General features: G+C 38.4%; 1 protein-coding gene across 50 annotated transcripts in view; it reads right to left on the bottom strand.

The window, feature by feature from the left end:
• Positions 1-2,861: 2,861 nt before the first annotated feature.
• LOC114659757 (mucin-2-like) overlaps positions 2,862-14,263 on the bottom strand; it is a 144,384-nt gene continuing 132,982 nt past the window's right edge. For all 50 annotated transcript variants that reach the window (XM_051934965.1, XM_051934999.1, XM_051935023.1 and 47 more), the window contains 6 exons: positions 13,554-13,623; positions 12,059-12,168; positions 5,411-5,442; positions 4,591-4,738; positions 4,023-4,137; positions 2,862-3,565 (listed from right to left, as the gene is read on the bottom strand). In XM_051934965.1, coding sequence (XP_051790925.1) covers positions 3,388-3,565; positions 4,023-4,137; positions 4,591-4,738; positions 5,411-5,442; positions 12,059-12,168; positions 13,554-13,623 — 653 coding nt within the window. In that variant the 3' untranslated portion in view covers positions 2,862-3,387. The remainder of the gene's footprint in view (positions 3,566-4,022; positions 4,138-4,590; positions 4,739-5,410; positions 5,443-12,058; positions 12,169-13,553; positions 13,624-14,263) is intronic.

Below are 14,263 nucleotides of genomic sequence, written 5' to 3'. Positions count from 1 at the left end.
ATCTGCTTTTGCATGATTGTTTGTATTGTGTTTATTTTAATGCCTTTTTGTACAGCACTTTGGCACAACCTCTGTTGTTTTAAATGTGCTTTTATAAATAAAGAATCTAATCTAATCTAAATTGGCAGGTTTGAAAGTGTAAACTGTTCATGTCAAATCATGACACTACATCTGGATTGGGTTCAAGGTAAGAATAGGCCACTCCAAACCTATTTTTTTTCTTCTGAGCCATACAGTTCTAAATGTGTTTTTGTACTTTGAATTATTGTCCTGCTGCATAAACGAATTACTCTTTAGTTTCAGATCACAGACAGATAACTGGACATTCTCCTTAACAACTTCTCTACAATTCAGAATTCATGGTTCCTTCAATAATGGCAAGTCATTGAGTCAGCCAAGCCTTCCCATACCATTATATCCCCATGTTTTATTGTAGGTATGATATTCTTACAGTCGAAGGTGAGAAGTAGTGGGATGGGTATTATCCAAAGAGTTCTGATTTTAACTGGTCTGTTCGTAAAAACATTATTTGAAAAGGCTTGGAGATCATCCAAGTTTTTCTTTGCAACTGTAAAACAAGTACTGATGTTACTGTTGAATAGCATAAGTTACTGTCTTGCTGTTTTCCCATGAATCCCAATTTTCTTATCATGCAGTCATGAAAACTGGCTAGAGAGGCCTACAGTTCTTTCAATATTCTTCTGGGATCATCGCTGACTTCTTCAATGAGATGTCTCTGCATCCTAGGTGAAATTTTGGCAGGTTGGCCTTTTCTAGGAAGATTCACTACAGTTCCAAATGTATACATTTGCTGTCCAACAGTATTTAGTGTTTGGGGCACTTTTGGTGTTATCTCAGTAATCACATCCAGAGTTTCAGTATTGCCATCTGAACTTCCTGAGGCCAACCTCTTAAAATGTCTCCTACTGGCACTTTGACTCCCTTGCAGTCCTACACCACAGCACACTGTTAAAGGCCTTGACATGGCCAAAGATATCTGGCCAACATTAAACATAGTGGAAGACAATGCATACCAGTGACAGACCCCCATGTTGCCCCAACCAAACTGGGCATATTCAGTTAATTGGTTATAAGTCCTCCATTGTTCTCTCTCTCTTTCTCTCACTGTATCCCTAATGCTCCTGGAATAACAACAGCATGTGGATGTCCTATAAATGTGTGCTCCAGCTTCCTCTCAAGCAGTACTTACTTATGCCGGTTTCCCCTCTTGGATTATAGGCCACCAACAAGAGCTCTCCAGGCATCTCTGTCATGGGCCAGTATCTCCAATTGTCTCCAAGTGTGACCCTTTCTCTTTGCATTGACTTTCTGGTCCTGGTACCAGATGTATCTTGGCCAGCCTCTTTTTCTCTTTCTCTGGGTATTTCTGGTCCTGGTGCCATGTTATGCTTGAGACTGGCTTACAATGGATGTGGGCTATCCACCCAAATGTCATTGAAAAATCTTTTATTCTACCGCCTTTTGTCTTGTCTGCAGACACTTTTTTTTGGTTGCTGATGGTATCAGGCCAGCTAATCCAGAGGTTCTTTCTCAGACAGGTGTTAATAAATATCTGAAACATTTTGGTGGTGGTTGCTGGGGTTCTCTGTGTCTCAGCTCAATAGAGTAGGACTGGCTTCATGTTGGAACTGAACAGCCTGATCTTGGTGGCGATGGACAGGACCTTTGATCCCCAGACGTTCTTCAGTTGGGGGAAAGCGGCCCTTGTCTTGGTGATTCTTGTCAATGATACTGCCAAAGTAGGTGCAGCTTGCCACATCTTCTCACGCTTTGCCTTCCAATGTCATCAGGATTGACCTAACAGAGTTGAATTTGAGGACCTAGCTGTTCCTTCTATGGATGTTAAGTCCCAGGTAAGTGGAGTTGTCTGCAATGACACTAGGCTTTTCCTGCATCTGTTGGGTGTGGGAGAGGAAGGCCAGGTCATCCACAAAGTCAAGGTTATCCAGTTGTCCACTAGATCCTGTTCAGCTTCTGTGCTATGGATGTCTTAATAACACAGTCTATTACCAGCAAGGTGACAGCAAGCAACCCTGTCTAATTCATGTCTGTACTGGGAAGGCATCAGTGAGTTGACCACCCCATGCTTCCTTGCAGTTCATCCCCTTGTAAGAGTTCTGGAAGATGTCTGTGATCTTCTATGGCACTCATAGTGTCTCAGCAGCTTCAAGAAGGTATCCCTGTCCATTTTATCAAGGCCTTCTTGTAGTCAATAATGAATAATCCTTCCATTATATGGGGCCTCCTGGCGGGGCAGTGTTCCTGGATATAACCCAGCTGGGATGCCGGTGTATTCATTCTGGCATTGGCATCCCCTGCCTGTCTTCTGGGCAAGACAGATTTTTCTTTGCCCAGTTTCTTGGAGTGGCATCGGGCTGACCTCCTGTATTATCTTGCCTGAAGAAGGGGCCTGAGTTGCCTCGAAAGCTTACATATTGTAATCTTTTTTTTAGCCAGTAAAATGTGTTGTTTTGCTTGACTTCTCACTACATCCAATGGCTAACACGGTACAACACCGAAGTATTACTTACAAAAAAATAGGGTATACAAAAAGGTTTATGTATTCTATGTATTAGGATCTCCCAGTAACATAATAGAACAAACAAAAATAAATAAATAAATTAAATTACTGCCTTTTCCTTTCTGGACATTGTCAGCTTTTGGTTTTCTGCTTCATCTCTTCCTTTTGTGTCTTTCAGTGTTCTCTATTCCAGTTTAATGTACTGTTGCCCATTACCTTGACATGTGACTCTTTGAGTTGAAGGAGATAAAATGTTGCAACACCAAAGCCAACAATTTTTTATTTGGTTCATACATTTAAAGATTATCACACTGCACAGTTAGCATATGCATGAAAATTTATTGAGTTTTAATCAATATCTATCACCTTTTCAGAAATTTTCACAAGAATCATGTAAACGGCTTTAAGAAGTTACACTCTATAAAATAAAACCATACAAACAAATGATCAATCTTCTCTTTACCATGTCCAACAGTACACACTATAATAGCCAATAATATAAGCATAATTTGCAAATGTATCTGTACTTTATGATATGCATTCTCTAAATGTTTTTAATAAAGTGACTATGTATGTTAGGACATAACCTACTATAATGCTAAATCATTAAACCTTACTGATGATTTACATTCTTGCTATATATTTACTTGTATGTACTTCTTATGCAAGAACGGACAAGCAAAGCCATAAAAGGATTATTAGAAAGATTATTAAAGAATGTGATTCAAATTTAGCATTTTCAGATCTACCACGTATAGAAAAAAAAAACAAAACAGCAGGTGTTATAGGCTCTTAACTTAATTCTGATACACTTTGAAAAATTAAGGGCAAAGCCTTCTTTTTCTTTAGGATTTGTTCTTCACAGAACACAATGAACATGAACAACTTTTAATGTACGTGTAATTGAAGTGTTGGGATTTGCTGTTAGCTTGGTTGCAGGTTAAGGTCACATTTCTCTGCTCTGTTTTAAGAGCCTGACAACACATGCAAGTAGAAGTCATAGTTCCAGAAGAAAGTGAAATACTAAAAAAAAAAAAAAAAAAGGAAATAATGAGAGGCATATTCTTTAGATGTATGGATTATTTTCTCTAATGTTTTTGCGTTAAATGTTATTGTTATACAGTATTTGCTACAAACCTCAACATCGTGCCAGCAAACTGCAGAACACCATACAGATTTAATGGTGTTTGGTAACTGCTTATCATATGTGACATACAAAGTGTACTAAATCAAGTTTATCTCTTTGTTACTCAAGTTACCAAAATCAAGTTACTAAAGTCTAAATCAATATACAAAATGAATAGCACAATGTCAAATAACTCATTTTAGGAAACCATGCTCTAGATGGGACTCGCATGCATCCTTAATGATTTACAGCCACTAGTTTTATATTTAGTGCTTGTTATTGTCCAACCGCTTGGTATTTACTGCACTTTGGCATTAGAGAGCATGAAAAAGTAAATAAAAAATGCATCACTACCTTGTCTCAGATGAACAGTTTCCTTTACAGTTTGCCACTTCAAATTCACCATAGCACGCACCAGTGTTGAATGTTACATTTGACACTATAACATCACATTGTTGTGGTGGTGTTTCTAGAAAATAAAGAGAATGTTTTGTAACTGATCTTGATATTTTGTTGTCGATTCATTGATTTTTGTGACATGTTTTTTTTATCTAACTTGGTATTCTATCGACTGCATCCATCCTTTTTCAAATCTGTTGAATGCATTTATTACAGATTATTCCACCTATCGCAGCAGCAATGGGCACACAGAAGGAGGCAACTTAAGGCAGACTCATTCACACACTTAGGTGTCAGAATAAGTAACACTTTCATAATTTTGTATTGTTTTGTTTTAGTTTTTAATTAAAAGAAACCCTGTCCTCTATACTTGTCTCTTCTGTTATGTATAGGTGGGTCAGAGCCATCACGAAAATAGATATTACTCTTCAGTGTTCATGTTAAAATATTGAACTTTTTAATTTAACACTTCATAAAGTAAATACTTGTTCTCAGACTGACAAAATACTGAAAATTTCCTTACCACAAGTATAACAGCAACCACTGGGATCTGGTACAGGAATTTCATCCTCTGTACAGTTTACATCGCAGATGAACGGCTCACAAACTTCTGTTAGAGTGACGGCATCACATCTGCAGTTGTGACAGTTGGATTCCCATGTATCTCCAACCTAAACAAAATTTAAATACGATCAACAGTTTGAGCCTCAATCTCACCTGTAGGACCATTTATAAATATTTCAAAGATTGTTTATAATATGGTAGTCAATTATTAATCACTGTGTTGAAAGCCTGTATTGGTAATTGGTTATGACTGATAAATATTACTTGACACCTTTATTGTATACTTAAAACCGTTCAAGTCTTTAACACAAAAGAAACAGTCAGTCGACCACATGTGTTAACTTTAAAGCAACTAAAAATAAATTAAAATTATTAACGTATTTCATTAAAATAAGCCAAATATTTTTATTACAAAAATTAGCAATGTAGCAAACATTCCATCCATGTTGAGAGATTTACATTCAGTTTCTAAAGCTTTTTTTTGTGTGTGAATTAAACATGAAAGCTTATTTCCTTATAATAACTGCCTCGTTAGCTCATATTGTGAAATATGTAATGATCAATGCATTTAACAAGTACTGAATGTAACACTGCATGTAAGCCTTCCCTCCAAAAAACATCAGCATTAAAAGTAATTTTTGGAGATTTTTTTTTCTTTTACCTCTAATTTGAATACAAAAAAAGAAAAAAATAAGATAATGTCAAGGGAAAAACTGTCTTAACTGACACCTATTCTTAAGACTGAATAAAAATATGGAGATAATTTATCATTATTTTACCATTTTGGGTTCTCCCAATGGACCTTTGCAGTCTAAAAGAGGAAAAAAATATGTTGATTATAAAAAGTGTGGAATGCACAAATACTCTATAACAAGCATTTAAGTATTTCATTCTATATCAATATATAGAAATATCTCTTAACAGTAATTTTAATTAATAACATAAATATAACAGGAGAGTAGTAATTTGGAAAAATAAATAACACACAGTAGTCAGAGGTCACAATCAGTTTACAGTATGTAAACTGAAGGAGGGAGTCATTTATACATTGTTCTTATTTTACAAAATGCAATTAGATAAGCGGAAAGACGAAAAAATGAGCTTAGTCTACATTATGTTAAGGGAAATGATTTCTGTAGGTTTACTCCTATGTTTAGGTTTAAGAAGGTACATTTGTCCATCCATCTTCCTAAGGTGGAGCCCAGCCAAGCAGTCATCATGCACAAGGCCTGAACAACACCTGGGCAGGGCACCATTACACACGCACACACACTTGGGCCATTTCATCTAAATTGCATGTCTTTGGATTGTGGGAAAAAACGGGGCACCTGGAGGAAACCCATGAAGACATGAAGAGAACATTCATACTCTACAGAGGGAGCACCTAGGAAATTAACCCTGGTTTCCTTACTGTGATGAAACAGCACTACCAATAATAAACCGTAGTGCCAACCAGGTACATTTGTAAAAATATAAAACAGAAACAGTAGATGTTATCAAAATATTAGCCGCATGTAGTTATGAGCAAATCTGATGTTAATGTAAAGTAACAAACGTAATATAGGGGAATGGTAATTTGAATAAACGCAAGAAAAAATCTCCCAAACTGAACTGTTAAAAGATATTAGGGAGCTATGCAACAAAGTCACACCTTTTCTGATCGGTTTTCATTTCAACTCCATAAAAATCATTTCTGTTATGTTGGCAACCTCTGCAGTTTATTTTAGATAATATTTTTTAAGATTTCAATTTTTCTTTGCAGGTGTTTCCTGTTTTTTTCCTATGGCCCTTTACATTTTTGACAAAAGTGTATCTTTTCTGTATCTGTTATTTAATATTTATGATTTGTCTCTTAGAATAATATGTTTACATTACCTCTCAATATGTATAACAGATTCAAATTGGAAATACATTTTGACACTGGTGGAAAATGAAGCAAAACTGAAAAGGACAGAGATCAGAATGATCAAATGGATGTTTGGAGTTTCACAGAGTGCAAAACAACATGAATGAATGATGAGACAAGAGAAAGACTTGGTGTGGGAGTGGTGGTTTAAACATGTGGAGAAAAAGACAGAAAACGACTGGGTGAGGCAGTTAACCAAGACAAAGGTGAAGGGGATGAGGCCCAGAGGAAGATCATAGAAGACATGAGTTGTCAAATGATATGAAAACAATTTGTCTCAAAATGTGCTCAGGATCAATGATTTGGTGAACAATTGGCTAACCTGTGTAAACCCAAAAAATGACCATGAAACTGGTGATGACGATGGTGAATCCCCTCTATAGAAAAACATGTTACTTCTTCTAGGTGGATATTAATTATGTCATTAAAGAATTGCTTCACTTTCATAGTTCTGTAATTTCAATTAAATATACTATACTCCTCACAAAATTAAGAGAACACTTTTTAATCAGAGTATAGCAACAAGTCAATGAAACTTCTGGTACACTGATCTGGTCAGTTAAGTAGCAGAGGGGGTTGTTAATCAGTTTCAGCTGGTTTGGTGTTAATGAAATTAACAACAGGTGCACTAGAGGGGCAACAATAAGACGACCCCAAAACAGGAATGGTTTAACAGGTGGAGGCCACTGACATTTTTCCCTCCTCATCTTTTCTGACTGTTTTTCGCTGGTTTTGCATTTGGCTACGGTCAGTGTCACTACTGGTAGCATGAGGCAATACCAGGGGCCTCATGTATAAACAGTGCGTACGCACAGAAATGTTGCGTACGAACCTTTCCACGCTCAAATCGCGATGTATAAAACCTAAACTTGGCGTAAAGCCACGCACATTTCCACGGTAACTCATTCCTTGGCGTACGCAATTTATCCGCCCGGTTTTGCAGACTGGCGGCACCCAGTGTCAAAGCAGTGCTACTGTTCCTGTGTGATCACTCTTTCTTTCTTAAATCCACATTCCTGGCGTGGCTTTATAAATACACTGAAATTAACTGCATATTGTTTATTAGTGTAATGCATCTGATTGTAATTAACCTGTAGCAATATAATGGTCCAGGGAATAGCCATAGTATTCCAAATACCATAACTGCTTTAGCGTTGTAACTCTCACTGCATCTTCTTTCAGCTGCTCCCGTTAAGGGTTGCCACAGCAGATCATCTTTTTCCACATTACTCTCATTGCACCACTCAGAGTATTTATATTACTGTATCTGAGTGGGAAATCACAGCAGCAGTTGATTGTAAAGAGAATTATCGGTATACAGAATGAAGCAGATGCTGCCTGAGCCACAGCAAACGCTTTAGTCCCTGTACGGACTTCGCGGTTTAGAAACAGTTTCATCCCAAGAACTCTAAACACTAAATCAGTCCATCAACTGCTCCTTATATAATTGTTTACTTATAAGTACAATCACCTCACTGTAAACTTGCACTACAGTTATAATATTGCACAACCTGCGCCACTTTATAAAGCGCGTATTTACATGTGATGACGGTATTCATTTCTAAGACGAAATGCAGCAAAACATGTTGATTATATTATACAGATAAAACTTTAACTTCATTTAAATAATCTGTATTGTTAATAATTAAACATGTGAGGACACGGTGCCGCAGCGCTAGCTAGTTCAGTAATTGTTCCTGCCTTGCGCTGTATTATTGCTGGTGCTGACGCGACACTGGAAAGATAGACGGATATAATAATTAAACATGTACTACTAAGATATTTCAATGTTCCTTAAAAGTTTTGAAGAATCGAAGTTCTAAGCTTACAGATGGCTTCACGTCTATTACATAGCTTATTGTGTGGCGATTGAGTTTTTGGAGAAAGAAAAGTAAGGACAGGAATTGGAGGTTAGTACGTTTGAAAGAGACAGTACTGCTGTGATAAATTATTTAACTGAAGGTTGCGCATGGCGCAGCAAGCCTCTTGCGTGAGACATGAACAAGCACTGCGCCACCGTGTTCCCATGTTTAATAACATGCTTTCATTCCTATCATCATGAAAAAGATATCACGTATACATCTCAGTATTTTAATTATTCAGAGAGCTGTAATATCAAGAATGTAATGGAGTATGTGTCCTGTCGGAGAAAGAGAAAGCCCGTTTAAAAAGCAGGTAGTGATTCATACACATAGAGCACATAGAAGATCAAATACAGAACAAAGCATTTAACATGCCACTTTAGTTACAATAGGATTTGAGAAACTAGTAAATTAAACGATTTTAAGATGAAGTTTAAGATGTTCTACTTTAATGGCAAAATAAACTACGTGATTAAAGTGGAAATTTCGAGATTAAAGTTGACATTTCGTGCTTTTTTCCCCACTGTGTGCCTTTTTTTTTGTCTGTACCCTAATAAGCTTTCATATGACACTCAGACGGTGGGCTACGACTCGCTTTTTCACGGCGACTTTGATATGTGATTTCTTTTTTATTTCGGGCACTGTGCGACTTTGTGAAGTTGAGCCTTCGAGTTTCTCCGACACTCTGTCACTCGATCAGCTTTCTTTTGTTGATTATACCACTGTTTAAACCAACAAATAGTACGTTTTTCCTTTGCCTCCACTTGGTATTCGCTGAAATTCTTATATTTTCTCCCGTGCTTTTCCCATTGTCTTTCACAGAAGGCTATTTATATTGATTTGCATATTCAAAGAGGCGTAATTCTGGGAGGAGTTGGGGCGGGACAGAAGGCGCGTGCACGTGCGTTACTTTTCACGCAAATCGGGATTTATGTAGTAGAAGAACGTGAAAGTATGCGTGCGCACAGATTCCTGCATCTGGATTTTTCTGTGCGTACGCACAATCCCGCTTTTGTGCTTACGCCATGTTATAGTGTGAGTTCTACGCACGGCGTTATACATGAGGCCCCAGGACCCTACAGAGGTTCCACAGGTAGTCCAACTTCTCCAGGATTGCACATCAATACGTGCCATTGCTAGAAGGTTTGCTGTGTCTCCCAGTACAGTCTCAAGGGCATGGAGAAGTTTCCAGAAGACAGGCAGATACTCTAGGAGAGCTGGACAGGGCCGTAGAAGGTCCTTAACCCATCAGCAGGACCGGTATCTGCTCCTTTGGGTAAGGAGGAACAGGATAAGCACTGCCAGAGACATACAAAATGACCTCCAGCAGGCCACTGGTGTGAATGTCTCTGACCAAACAATCAGGAACAGACTTCATGAGGGTGGCCTGAGGGCCCGATATCCTCTAGTGGGCCCTGTGCTCACTGCCCGGCACTGTGGAGTTTGATTGGCATTTGCCATAGAATACCAGGATGGCCTGAGGGCCCGATATCCTCTAGTGGGCCCTGTGCTCACTGCCCGGCACTGTGGAGTTTGATTGGCATTTGCCATAGAATACCAGGATTGGCAGGTCCACCACTGGCGCCCTGTGCTTTTCACAGATGAGAGCAGGATCACCCTGAGCACATATGACAGACGTGAAAGGGTCTGGAGAAGCAGTGGAGAACGTTATGCTGCCTGTAACATCATTTAGCATGACCGGTTTGGTGGTGGGTCAGTGATGGTCTGGGGAGGCATATCCATGGAGGGACGTACAGACCTCTACAGGCTAGACAACGGCACCTTGACTGCCATTAGGTATCGGGATGAAATCCTTGGACCCATTGTCAAAACCTGTGCTGATGCAGTGGGTCCTGTCAAAACCTGTGCTGATGCAGTGGGTCCTGGGTTCCTCCCGGTGCATGGCAATGCCCGGCCTCATGTGGTGAGTCTATGCAGGCAGTTCCTGGAGGATGAAGGAATTGATACTATTGACTGGGCTCCACACTTGCCTTACCTAAATCCAATAGAACACCTCTGGGACATTATGTTTCGGTCCATCTGACGCTGCCAGGTTGCACCTCAGACTGTCAAGGAGCTCAGTGATGCCCTGGTCCAGATCTGGGAGGAGATCCCCCAGGACACCATCCATTGTCTCATTAGGGGCATGCCCTGACGCTGTCAGCCATGCATACAAGCATGTCCATACAAACTACTGAGTATGATTTTGAGTTGCTGCATTGGAATTTCGGCAAAATGGACTAGCCTGCTGCACCATTTTTTAATTGATTTTCAGGGTGACTTTGAATTCAGCCCTCTGTAGGTTGATAATTTTCATTTCCATCAAACGATGTGGCATCCTTTTGTTCTTAACACATTAACCAGTCCATGACATGATTAAATGGTGTGACTCAAACCACCTACACCTGAACACCAACAAAACCAAAGAGCTGGTGGTGGATTTTAGGAGGCCAAGACCCCTCATAGACCCAGTGATCATCAAAGGTGACTGTGTGCAGATGGTGCAGACCTATAAATATCTGGGAGTGCAGCTGGATGATAAATTAGACTGGACTGCCAATACTGATGCGCTGTGCAAGAAAGGACAGAGCCGGTTATACTACCTTAGAAGGCTGGCGTCCTTCAACATCTGCAATAAGATGCTGCAGATGTTCTATCAGACAGTTGTGGCGAGCGCCCTCTTCTATGCGGTGGTGTGCTGGGGAGGCAGCATTAAGAGGAAAGACGCCTCACGTCTGGACAAACTGGTGAGGAAGGCAAGCTCTATTGTTGGCATGGAGCTGGACAGTTTAACATCTGTGGCAGAGCGAAGGGCGCTCAGCAGGCTCCTATCAATTATGGAGAATCCACTGCATCCACTAAATAGTATCATCTCCAGACAGAAGAGCAGCTTCAGCGACAGACTGCTGTCACTGTCCTGCTCCACTGACAGATTGAGGAGATCGTTCCTCCCTCAAACTATACGACTCTTTAATTCCATCCGGGGGGGTAAACGTTAACATTTAACATTATACATAGTTATTGTCTGTTTTTCACCTGCATTATTATCATTCTTTAATTTAATATTATTTATTGTATCAGTATGCTGCTGCTGGAGAATGTGAATTTCCCATTGGGATTAATAAAGTATCTATCTATCTATCTATCTATCTATCTATCTATCTATCTATCTATCTATCTATCTATCTATCTATCTATCTATCTATCTATCTATCTATCTATCAGTATAGATATCCAGCATTATGTTTCTCATTGAGATCTGATGTGTTTTCAAAGTGTTCCTTTAATTTTTTTGAGCGGTTTCTATATTTCAGTGCTTTTTATAAAAGAAAGAAAGTGTATTCCTCTTTAAATTATTTTTTAGATGTACAGTATAAATCAGGTCAGTTTAAATTGTAGGAAGAAATACTGCAAGGCCAGGGATGTGGCCTTGACTAAACAAAAAACACAACCTTTAAGGCAGTATCAAAATACATAATCCTGGAGATTAGATGGGATACTTTCAATGGATTTAAACATTTCTAAATTATAACTTGTTTTTCCAGATATGATAAAATCAAACACCATATATTTATGTAACAGACTTATTTTGTTTTGTCCCTGGCCTGTGCTTCTCCAATGTATACATTTCTGACAGAAAATTATCTTAAAATACTTACTGGGACATTGTGTAATACACTCTTCTTTGTATATTTCTGCTCGCATTGAGCCATCTGGACAAAAACACCCAGAAGTCATTGTTCCCAAGTTGGTTCCTGAGATCACCTCTCTGAAATAATGACAATAAATGTAATTTATAAAAGTCATTATAAAGGTTGCTCATATACCTGAATGATCACCATGTTGTACCAAAAATTATACTTTGATATGGCATGACATGATAGTTTCTATTTATTTTGGTAATTTTTCTCTTTTATATTCCACAGAAATTCTCTCCCGGTGAAGGTACCTGGTGCCATGATTTCAGTCACAAATCAGGCTTACAGGGGTCTGGGTAAGGCAAGCGAATGTGTGGTGTCAGGCGAAGATTTTCAATAATAGGCGTAATTGTGGAGCCATTAGAGGCCAGCAGTTGCATTAATTGAAGCATGCTGGGACACAGCCATCTAGAGTTAGACCAAGATCTAGCAGGTGATGTTTCTAAAGGGTGCCAAGAGTTAGGGGTTTTAATCCTAAAATTGAATCTTACCCCATTTTGATGCATTATGGGTCACTTCCTATTTGGGAATACTAATGAGCTGAAACCAGGAGGCAAATGAAAAAGACCTCTGGCTGGATGATGAACAGTTGAATTTGCTAATTAAGGGCAAAGACTGTGTTAGTGTTTCAAGGTGGTCAGTGGTGAAAGTTGGGTGGGCAAATGGGTGATTTGTTTAGTCCTAGGAGTTTTTATCTGTCCCTTTTTAAATTATCTTTGATGAAAAGCCATTTTTGAAGATCTTAAAATTTGGAGCAATAGTAATCAGAATCTTTGACCATGTTGATTGCAGGCTCAACATGACAGTGTGGTATATCAATGGAAAGTCGCTCACTATTGTGCATTTTTTTAAGATTAGTTAGAACCATATGTTAATCTGTTCTGAGAAGCAAAGAAGCTTATGGACTGCCACACTGCTTGAGTTTAAGTATCATACACAACCAACCACTGGATATTGGGATGAGGACAATTCAATGCAGGTCAACATGACCCATGATGGTTCAGTGGTTTGCACTACTGCTTTACAGCTTCAAGGACCTGGGTCTAATTCCTGGCCCAGTCACCGTCTGTATAATTTTGCACATTCTCTTTGTACTGAAGTGAATTTTTTCAGAGATTTCAGCCTCCTACCACATTAAAGAAATTTATGTCTGTTAATCCAATAATTTATTTGTGTGTATTACTGAGTAGAAGTAAGTGTGTTAGTGTAATTTTCAACAGAATAGCATTCTGATGCCCCCTAGATGGATGGCATTATGTTTTAATAATCAAAGCATTTGATGAAAAGGAATAGATGAATGGATATATATTTACAGTGCACTTACACTACTATGAGAATGGGGTTTTATTATACAAAAATAACAAATAAAAAGTGCTCACATCTATAACAAATTACTACATATAATGTAAACTTTATTGCCTGTTATGATCCACTTGCTTTTGGACATAATACATACCCAGCCTGACAGTAATTATCTGTGTATAACTGACATTCATTAAAAATGGTTCCATTAGGACACTGCACATCTGAAAATAACAAAAAGACATAAAAAATTCATAACCGAAAAATCATAATCACATATTTTCATTGATTAATATTTCTGAAATATTAAAAACAAATGTAGACATCTTTAGATAAGTGACTGAAAGATACGGTTACATGTTTCTTATTTATAATTGGGCATTTTGCACAGTCATGAACGCTCATTTAAAGCATGTCAGTGGCCTTTTACATGACGTGTGTCTAAAATTCTTTACATTAACTCAAACCACCAAACATGTCTAAATATAATTTACAATAGATAAAAATACGCAGAACAAGCTGACATTTGGCAGAGAAAAAAAAAAAAAGATGAAACACGTTATGGTAAACTGGGCTTTTCAGTATTTACGAGCAGATCTCTCCATTAAGTAAAGGTGTTAATCAAGGCAAAGTAACATTTTGCTAGTTTTCTACAGACTTCAGATGTAAGCAATAAGAAGAATGACCCCAAACTCAGCTTTCTAAGACCTGATGGATAATCGTAAGCAAAACATTTCACCAAAACTACTTGAGTTATGCAAACTAAAGAATCAAATAAGACTTCTTTTACTACCATTTTCATTATACGTGCTTGCTTTCTTTACTTGAGCTTGGCATCTTTTCTCCTATCCCTGCCCTTCTGCA

The sequence above is a fragment of the Erpetoichthys calabaricus genome, chromosome 1 (genome assembly GCF_900747795.2).
Source record: "Erpetoichthys calabaricus chromosome 1, fErpCal1.3, whole genome shotgun sequence".
NCBI classification, from domain to species: domain Eukaryota; kingdom Metazoa; phylum Chordata; class Cladistia; order Polypteriformes; family Polypteridae; genus Erpetoichthys; species Erpetoichthys calabaricus.
Note: the sequence above shows the minus strand (reverse complement) of the source record. Positions and strands in the feature narration are given on the sequence as shown.